The sequence below is a fragment of the Lycium barbarum genome, chromosome 6 (genome assembly GCF_019175385.1).
Source record: "Lycium barbarum isolate Lr01 chromosome 6, ASM1917538v2, whole genome shotgun sequence".
Taxonomy (NCBI): domain Eukaryota; kingdom Viridiplantae; phylum Streptophyta; class Magnoliopsida; order Solanales; family Solanaceae; genus Lycium; species Lycium barbarum.
This window is the reverse complement of record NC_083342.1, coordinates 132030777-132041053: the sequence shown is the minus strand read 5'-3', so window position 1 is coordinate 132041053 and position 10277 is coordinate 132030777. Positions and strand designations below refer to the sequence as shown.

General features: G+C 33.2%; 1 protein-coding gene across 1 annotated transcript; it reads left to right on the top strand.

Annotated features, from left to right (window-relative positions):
• Window positions 1–5415: 5415 nt before the first annotated feature.
• Window positions 5416–9004, top strand: LOC132599072 (uncharacterized). The gene is made up of 6 exons (XM_060312298.1): window positions 5416–5864; window positions 6362–6597; window positions 6676–6934; window positions 8097–8276; window positions 8353–8508; window positions 8603–9004. The coding sequence occupies exons 1-6, from the start codon at window positions 5835–5837 to the stop codon at window positions 8774–8776; spliced, it is 1035 nt and encodes a 344-aa protein (XP_060168281.1). The 5' UTR covers window positions 5416–5834; the 3' UTR covers window positions 8777–9004.
• Window positions 9005–10277: the final 1273 nt, after the last annotated feature.

Genomic DNA, 10277 nt, shown 5'->3' with positions numbered 1-10277 from the left:
CGTAGTTCTTAATCATTTTGTGGCACCGGGCGTGGCTGAACCATCTACGATGAGGGGAGCTAATGCACAGGGAAGAAGCTTAGATAAAAGAATACGTTCTTGCATCGCTTTATTTGTGAAGTTTTTGTAAAATTGAATAATTAAATTCGATTTCTCTCCTATTTACTACAACGACGAAGAATTAAATTATCACTATATTTATTCCATTTTCTACTTCTTCTTCCAAGTGCAGGATAACCGACTAACGAGATATAGTAATATGGAGAAAAAAAAAATCTTTCAAGCACTGACAGAACCGGAAGCGCCCCTTCTTTCAAAGAGGAGGAGGTATTTATAAATGTATATATCGAGACTTACTGTAATGGTGGTTGATTAAAATGTTTTATCTTGGTAATTTGAGTATTCACTGCAATTATGCAAAATTCAGCTACATTTAAACAAGTTTCTAAGGTGAAGGAACAAGGTAAAAGTTGGACGCTAAGCTAGCTTATTTATTTGACCTTATCAAGAAAATTGCATTTGCATTAAAAAAAAGTACAAGCAATAAAATTGGAACTACGGCTATTCACTACATATGGAATCCGCGACTTTTGTAGTTAAAAAAAAAAAAAAGTTAAACCAAACTAATACAAAAAAAAAAAAAACATAACTAGTATTCACGCACTAATTTAGTGCGTGAAAGAAAGGACCAAACTGCAAAATGAGAGTTTGGACTTTCACGCACGAAATTTGTGCGTGAATGAGACACCAAAATTTTCAATTCAACAAACTCTGAGCAGACAAGAAATAGGGAATACGGACAAATAAACTTTACTTAAACACATAAGAGAGAGAATTTATATATGGACAAGCTAAGAGCCCGTTTGGATTGGCTTAAAAGTTGCTTATAAGCTGTTTTCAGCTTTTTTGAGTGTTTGGCTGGCCAGCTTAAAGTCATTTTATGCTTAAAATAAGTTCAAAAAAATAATTGGGCCCATTTGACTTAGCTTATCTAAAGCAGCTTATAAGCTGAAAACAGCTTATAAGCAAAAAAAAATAAGTTAGACTACCCCAACTTATTTTTTTTTAGCTTATAAGCTGTTTGCAGCTTATAGGCATAAGTCCATCCAAACAGGCTCTAAGTCTTTGAAGTACAGTTAAGGGGGTCTATAAATCATAGGTGTTGTTTTATGTGGACCACTAGCACGCTAGGGGGAATTAAGGGAGTCCGGAATCAAAATGCCCCCAAAAAAATCACTTTGAATCAAAATATTCCAACAAAAAAAAAGTTACCAAAGTACCTTTAGTGCAGTAAAAGACTGCGCTATAGCACTTCACGGAGATGGAGCCGTTAAATGCTACAGCACAGTATTTTACTACATTATAGAAGCAGTTTTCTACAACGCAGTAAAATACTGCGTTATAGAAAAAGTGCCAAATTTTTTTATTTTTTTTCTATAACGCAGTAAAATACGAAACAGTACCAAAAAAAAATTAGCCAACTTTATTTTTTGCAACACTTAGTGTTTTTTCCATACTTTGACCAACGATTAGTCGTGTGTCAAGACTCCGAAATGTCAATATTTTATATAGAACCTGATATTTTTTTCTGCGTACAATAATGTAGGTCCAATACATCAAGGATACGTAGACGTTCGGATATTCATTTTAGGGGTTGAAAAGGTACTCGAAGTAAGTTTTGTTTGAAAAAAAACTTAGTGTTTTTTCCATACTTTGACCAACGATTAGTCGTGTGTCAAGACTCCGAAACATCAATATTTTATATAGAATCTGATATTTTTTTCTGCGTACTATAATGTAGGCTCAATACATCAAGGATACGTAAACGTTCGGATCGTCATTTTAGGGGTTGAAAAGGTACCCGAAGTAAGTTTTCTCGACATATAAAGCTGACTAATTTTCTCGACATATAAAGTTGGTACTGTTTCTATAACGCAGTAGTTTACTGCGTTATAGAAAAAAGAATTTTTTTGGTACTTTTTTTATAACGCAATATTTTACTGCGTTGTAGAAAACTGCTTCTATAACGCAGTAAAATACTGTGATGTAGCATTTAACGGCTCCATCTCCGTGAAGTGCTATAGCGCAGTCTTTTACTGCACTAAAGGTACTTTGGTAACTTTTTTTTGTTGAAATATTTTAATTCAAAGTGATTTTTTTGGGGGCATTTTGATTCCGGACTACCTTAATTCCCCCTAGCGTGCTAGTGGTCCACATAAAACAACACCTATGATTTATAGACCCCCTTAACTGTACTTCAAAGACTTAGCTTGTCCATATATAAATTCTCTCTCTTATGTGTTTAAGTAAAGTTTATTTGTCCGTATTCCCTATTTCTTGTCTGCTCAGTGTTTGTTGAATTGAAAATTTTGGTGTCTCATTCACGCACAAATTTCGTGCGTGAAAGACCAAACTCTTATTTTTGCAGTTTGGTCCTTTCACGCACTAAATTAGTGTGTAAATACTAGTTATTGTATTAATTTGATTCAACTTTTTTTTTTTTATACTACAAAAGTCGCGGATTCCCACATATGATATACTAGGCGCTTTTTACATTGCTAATTTCAAATTCCATAAATATAAACTCACAGTAGTCAGCACCAAATTATTGGTCAATCAATGGACCAGATTACCAGAACATCAACAGAACATGCGTCCCAATACTATCAGAAGTTTGACTGTCGGTCAAATATTACTCTGTCCGTCTCATATTACTTGTATACTTTTTTTTCTACACTTCATTTAAGAACTCATAAATAAAAGTGTATTTTTATTAACTTACCATTATCTCTATCTAATTAATTGCATTTTAATTAATATTGATTACTTTAAAAAATAATTAATATTAAAAGCAAAATAAAAAAAGCTTAATTAATGCTATCTTAATTTTGTAAATAGACAAATATTTTGGGACAACTAATATGGGACGGGGAGAGTACACACTCCGTTTCAAAATAAATGCTAAACTTTTAGATTGTGGCACACTCTTAAGAAAATAAATAGAGCAATTTACGCCCTTCGTCTCAAAGTATTTGTCGTTCTTGCTAAAAATACTTGTCTCAAAATATTATCATTTTATTTACCCAAGATAAAATTAAGTACTCCCTCCAGATCAAAAAGAGTTTCCACTTAACTATTTGCACACCCCTTAAGAAAATACTAACTCATAGACAAAGAGGGGTAATTTGATTAAACTACCCCTAATTAAATCGGTATTGAGATTTGATCACATAACACTTAATAGGGACAAATCTGGAAAAATAAGGTTAATTCTTTCTCTATTTTTGAAGTGGACAGTCTTTTTGACTCAAGAAAAAAAGGTTAAGTGGACACTTTTTTTTATCCGGAGGGAGTACCTTTTTTCCATTTTACCCTTGTAGTAATTACATCAATGGGCTGATTTTGTGAGTTCACATACCAACATTTAAGAGGTTTCATCATTAATATAGTAGTAACTATTAATTGAGGAGAGGGAACCTGATGAAATATGTTAAGAGGGTAAAATAGTCAAAATGATACCCTTATAAATGTTTTTTAATGGACATATAAATAAAAAATGCGACAAATTTTTTTGAGACAAAGGTAGTATTAGAATTACTACTCACTCTGATTAAAAAAGAGAGGCTACTTAGCTATCTACACACTAGTTTACGAAATAACTCCAATTACCCTAATTAAATAAGTATTGGAATTTGGTGGCAAATACTCTCTTTGAACAAAAAATTAAAGACTAAGGAGCCGTTTGAAATCGTGATGATTTGAAGTTGGAGTTTTATTTGGACATGCAATTTGGATTTCTTAAATTTTATTTTTTGATATAAAAACCCCACAAGTTGTGAAAATCATCAAAACTTTCTCAATTCTTATACAACCTTACCAACTGAGCAAGTTATAGCTCATAACAAAATTAATACGCAACTATAAAGCCATTTTAAAAAATACAAGATCAATTGATCAAACTTTAGTTCAATAAATGAAACATTGAACATGAGTTGTAGTGTAACTATTCTTTAATATAATCCTCTCACATGGTTGGTAAGAGTAAATCTGTTATAATATACTACCAACTTGTACATCTTTTAATACTTGATATAAATGGTTGGTAAATATATATACCAATCTAGTGATCTATTTTTACAAACTATAAACTTATGAGTCAACTTTTACATTTAAAAATTTTGAAATCATGATTTGGAATCCCAAATCATGCCTTTTTTGATGATTTGAGATTTCATCTCATGATTCATATTTTTATTTCAATTAGCGTCTGTTTATGAAATATGCACAAAATTTCAACTTCAATTTCATATCATGATTTAAAATTTCAAATTCTCCAAATAGATTTGGGATTCCAAATCATGATTTAAAAATTTTAAATGTAAAACTTGACCCACAAGTTTATATTTTGTAAAAAAGATCCATAAGTTGGTAGATATATTTTTTAAATGTAAAACTTGACTCAAAGTAACTATATTGGTCCGTCTTCTCGGTATCTGATCGGAAATGCATGCTCGACGTGAAGAGATTGTCCATATCGCGTTGGAGAATTATATTAAAGAGTAGTTACATTACAACTCATGTTCAATTTCCTTTTTATCGCACTAAAGTTTGATCAATAGATAATGTATTTTTTAGAAAGACCTTTGATAGCGTATTAACTTTTTATGCATTATGGTTTGCTCATTTGGTAAGATTGTACATATAAGAGTTGAGAAAATTTTGATAGTTTCACAACTTCTGGGGTTTTCAGGTTTATAAGAAAAAAAAATACAATTTAAGAAATCCAAATTGCATGTCCAAACAAAACTTCAACTTCAAATTAATCTGATTTCAAATCATATCCAAACGAGGTCTAAGTTGACACTCTTTTTGAACCCGATAGAGTATCTTACTTTCTAAAATTTTCAAGCTAGAGATAGTCAATATTGGAAAAAAAATCATTAAAGAAAAGAGTAACTTAAAAAAAAAAAGTTAATTTATACATAGATTTTGTAAAATTCATTTTTTTCGAATGATAGAATTTTATTTTGAAATGGAGGGAGTACAGTACTCCATTTTTATTTTTTGGGTAACTGTAAGCATAGTACTCCATTAGAAATACGTTTGTATAATTTTCCCCTTAAATTCGTGTAAAAATGAATTTATTTCATTAAAATTTCAAATTTACTGTACAAATATTAAGGGGAATGGTGGATAAATTTAAGGTTTAAATTTTTATACTAGACGAATGAGAAAAAAAAGAAAAAAAAGAAAAGAAGTTATGGTGTACAAATTAACGAAAATCCATAGTTTTTAACCTTTTTCATGTGGATAGTGAGCTGCGGTAGCTAGAGCTAAAGTAAACAGTAAAACGTGTAACTTTTTTAAAGATAAGAAAGAGCGGTGAAATTGCAATTAATGATTAAATTCGTTGACGAAATCAACGCCCGATTAAACGACGTTTTCCTTCAGATCGTACAGCCATGGGACTCCACATGATTTTGCAGAGAGGAACAAGTGTAAATCACAAGAAAAAAATCAAAATTCAAAAAGTGAAAAAAAGAAAGCAAAAAGGAGGAGGGTAATAATTGAACAAAAGAGTCACTAAAGAACTCTCTCATCATAGTGTTCTTCACGAGAAAAAAGCTCATCCCAGCTTTGTTTTTCTTACTACTATCTCTCTTTCTAAATATAATAATATATTGTATACATAATTATGAGTGTCTGCATGTATTGTGAAGAAGAAGAAACTGAGGAATAAGAATGAATAAAGGTAGAAAGAAAAAGGGGATCTTTTTTTGAATCTTGGTGTTCCCAAATGCATTTTCTTTATCTTCCTTTTTGAGCATTAAGCCATGGCTGACGGTTTCTGCCTCTTCACCAAGGTAAGTTTTTTTTTGTTGAACATTCTTGCTTCTTCTAACATATTGTTTCTGGAAAGTATCCACAACGGTGTGTAATGTTATTTATTTAATCTTTTTTCCCTTAAAGGTTCTTTTTTTGCCTTTTATTGACAACTGTATATAATATTATGACAACTCGGAGCTGTTTTGATATGGGTTTTTTCTCAATTGCAAGTGTTTGCTCAAATATGAGAATATCCTGCTTGAGCAAATATTTTTAGACTTGTACAGATTCTAATGATGAGCTCCTATTAGCCGTAACAGCTCAATAAAACCATAATATTCCTTAGTTATCTTGTATCTTGCATTCCTATTTGATGAAACCTACCTAGATTTCTCTGTCTCTCTCTCTTTTTTTTTTTTTTCTCTTTTGAATAACTTTGCAACTGAATTTATTTTATTGAGGCCCTGAAGGAAAATTTAAATCTGCAATATGAGACTTAAAATCCTAAGTATTTTAACTTTTGATTAAATGCCAGGATACTTTCATCATAAAGCCACCAAAGAAATCTCCACTGCTTCTGAGAATGGTGGTCTTACTTTTTGCAATGGTATGTGGAATATATATATGTTCGGTTTGTCTGAAACAAATTGGTTCGCGTTCCAGTGCACCACTCGCAACTGTTCATGTTGTTGAAAGGCCATGTGAGACGACTAATGTTGACCCGTCAGAAAAACATTACATGCACTTCCCCAAGCCAAAAACTTTTAGCCGGTGAGACACTGACAATATGTTTGTATGTTTTAGTATCTCATTATGGATAAAACTACTGACTAAACCCTGTTGTATCAGGGCCGAGTGTGCTTGTAATCCTGTAAAGTTTTTTGCAATTTTGTCCACTCAGAGGTCTGGTAGTGGATGGTTTGAAACATTGTTGAACAGCCATATGAATATAAGCTCTAACGGGGAGATTTTTTCTGTTAAAGTCCGGAAAAGTAATGCATCAACAATTTTGGAAACACTGGACAAACTCTATGACCTAGAATTTTTGACCAGTGCTTCCAAGAATGAATGCACAGCTGCAGTTGGTCTTAAGTGGATGCTTAATCAGGTGAGTGCTATCTTCAAAATTTGATTTGTCACGTCTGTTCCTAAGTATGTGGTCAGAGAACATAACTACATAGTGAATGTAGCTGTGACTTATAGAAAATCTTTTGTCATATCGATTCATTTTATCAACATCGTGTGCCAGTTGTGTAGTGAATATAGTTGATAATTCAAATGTGAAATTGGCATGTTATGGTTAATGTCCACATATTTGTCTGTCATCTGAATTTGCTGTTTTCATTAAGCTTTATTTTGGCCGTGATAAACACATAAATCTGATCAAGGAGTTAAAAAAGGTGACAATTATTGGTGGAATATTTACTGCCTGGCTGTGTTAGCTTGTCTTGAAGCGCAGATAGATTTCATTTTTCTTCATATGTCGGTTCATTTGTGAAACAGGGTATCTTTCTTTTGAGAGTTTGGGTCGAGGTCATTCACTTATATTCTTCTTATTCATCATATTGTATGTATGAGTTTGAATATCTAGTTGTTTAGCAATTCTACTTTGCATAATCAGTTAAGTTATGATGGTTTCTTATCACTTGAATGCTGCTTTAATACAGTGTATAGTAGATGGAACACTAGTACTGGAATACTGAGTAAGACAGGGTCTCAGAATCACAAGCATTATGATTTCAGGAAAATAAAATTATGTGATGTGTAATTAGTGGAAAGACACTAAAAGTTCCCAGATACGAAATGCTTGACTAGTAACTTCTCCCCTCAATCCACCTGTTTCATTTGAAAAGTGAAAATGGTATTAAGTCCAAAATTACCTGGCTAGAAAAGGACTAAAAAAAAAATGCAAAATTTCCAATTCCAGCAATAAAGGAAGGGAAACATATACACAATTCAAAATGAATACGCAGAATTTCATACTCATTCGCCGGTACATGTAGTATTTTGCAAAAATCCATATTTTATGTCACCACTGATCGACCCAGGTACAGTTGAAACTAGGTAGGAAGGAATTACAAAAATTGGTCTACAAGACACCTCACCTTATAAAGAACCTAATCATGTAAAAATTGGTCTACATGATGAATTACCTTGTGAAAGGTTAGATTATCTAAACTCTGAAATCAGCTTATGCCTTGGTGGCTTGGTTCCTTTTTTCATGGTTATGGATCATGATGGACTGCATGGGCATTTCCATGTTATTACAGGGTCTATTGCTGCATCATGAGGAAGTTGTTGAGTACTTCAAAAGGAGAGGAGTTTCCACAATTTTTCTCTTCAGAAGAAATCTTTTGCGCAGAATGGTTTCAATGCTAGCAAATTCGTATGATCAGAATGCTAAGCTGTTAAACGGAACCCACAAGTCTCATGTGCATTCTCCCAAGGAGGTCAGTTGATAGATCCCTATGATGTAGAGAAATATGCTAATGTCTCCATGTTGTCTTAAGCAATCGCGTTTTGCAGGCTGAGATTCTTGCAAGTTACAAGCCTACAATAAACACAACCACGCTGATCCCTAACCTGAAGCAAGTACAGGACATGGTGGCTAACGCTCTGGAGTACTTTAAAAGCACTCGACATATAATCTTGTTCTATGAGGACATAATAAAAAATCGGACTGTAAGATATTGCATATCTACTATATCCCTGGTATTTTTAGTTCTCTTGTGAGGAAGTTCGTTTTATGCTATTACTTCCTGCCATGTTGTCACAGATACTGAATGATGTGCAAGATTTCCTGAAGGTTCCAAGAATGGACCTCCATAGTCGCCAAGTGAAGATACACAAGGGCCCATTGTCTTCCCAAGTTGAAAATTGGAGTGATGTTGAAAAGGAACTTAAGGGAACACCTTATGAAAGCTTCGTACATGCAGATTACAAAATATAAATGTGCAGTCCTTGTGTATATGTAGCTTATGTTGTTTAACTTTAATTCTTTCATTATTTATGTGTAAGCAGAAGCTAGTGGGGGGACTTCAGGTTAAGATTTGGCTGCAGCAGGTTGTCTTCGAGTACCCCTCGGTTCAGGTAATCAATTTTGCGTATGTTTTTGATCTTCACGTTAAATAGGTTTTTGTAGCTGATTGAGAATGAAATTAGCAATTTTGACCTTGAAGTATTTCTTCCCCCTTCTCTTTGGAATTATGATATTTAATCCAGTGGTGAATTGCATCACACATGTGACATACTCCATAATTCTTACTGCTCATAACCGAAGTGTGACATAGTCCATAATTCTTACTGCTCATAACCGAATTATGTGAATTGTGTGGCTTACTTGATCTAGATAATGTAAAGTATGAGTGAAGTAGGTGATGGTATTACCTATAGTTACTATGTACCTTAATCATAAAAAAAATTGTATCCACCGACCTCGTATGACATGAAATGGAAGAAGAGAGATGTTGATAGATTTGTCTTTATTTGTTTGTTTTTAAACAAGAAAGGTTGAAATTTGTTAGCATTAAATAATGCTTGGTTACAGTTACAGTGCAAAGAACATGTGAAGCAACATAAAGGCTAATCTAGCAACCATATGCGCTTGCACATGGAGTAGCATTTTTTTGATATGCACTTGTTAGTGGACAAACTGGCCACCTTACTGTACTATAAACTGAAATTGACTACTATTAGTTTGACCCGATACCATTAGTTTCAGCAAGAAATGTCGATCTTAAAAATAACATGAATTTTTTCATACAGACAATAGTAACCTGCCAGAATTGTTGGTGCAATTAAAGTAAATTGGATTATGAAGTAACGAAACATTGAAGAAGTCCACCGATATGAACACACTGAGTCATGTGCAAATTCGTTTTCCTTTCGGTTTTATCCCCAAAGATCAAGTGTAATATTTGCAGCGCTTCGGTAAAAAAAAAAAAAAAAAAAGAACAAAAAGAAAGTGGACCAAGAAATGAAAATAAACAACGTTATAACGATCGTCAGCAACCAGAGGTTAACTCAACATTTGAGATCAATTCAAGAAAATATGTACATAGTTTGGTTCAAGGCAAGGTATAGCTTAACGGAATGAAACAAAATTAGTGTATTAAGCAAGTACGGAAAAGCTGAAAAAGGGAATTCAGGCGCTGTTCTCAAGTCTAGTTAACGAAGCCGAGAGGGAAAGCTTACTTGAGAGGATATACCTGATTGAAAGGATATATATTCGATGTCGCATATAAAATATTTAATTTTGTGATGAACTTGTGGGTTTACCTGCACCATAATTTGGGCAGTAAATTCGCCCGTAGCAGCAGATGGCTTTAGAATAAAATGTGGACCCGCAATTTGATCCAAACTACTCCAATGAGCTAGCGCATTCTAATGTAATCAGCAGCCTTTTGTTTTCTAGGACAACAATTGGCAAGTTTATACTTCCAAGCTGCAAT

Coding starts and splice junctions, on each gene's coding strand:
- LOC132599072 (XM_060312298.1), top strand. CDS start 5,835: ATGGCTGACGGTTTCTGCCTCTTCACCAAG. Junction 6,598..6,675: donor AAGCCAAAAACTTTTAGCCG/GTGAGACACTGA, acceptor CTGTTGTATCAG/GGCCGAGTGTGCTTGTAATC. Junction 6,935..8,096: donor TTAAGTGGATGCTTAATCAG/GTGAGTGCTATC, acceptor ATGTTATTACAG/GGTCTATTGCTGCATCATGA.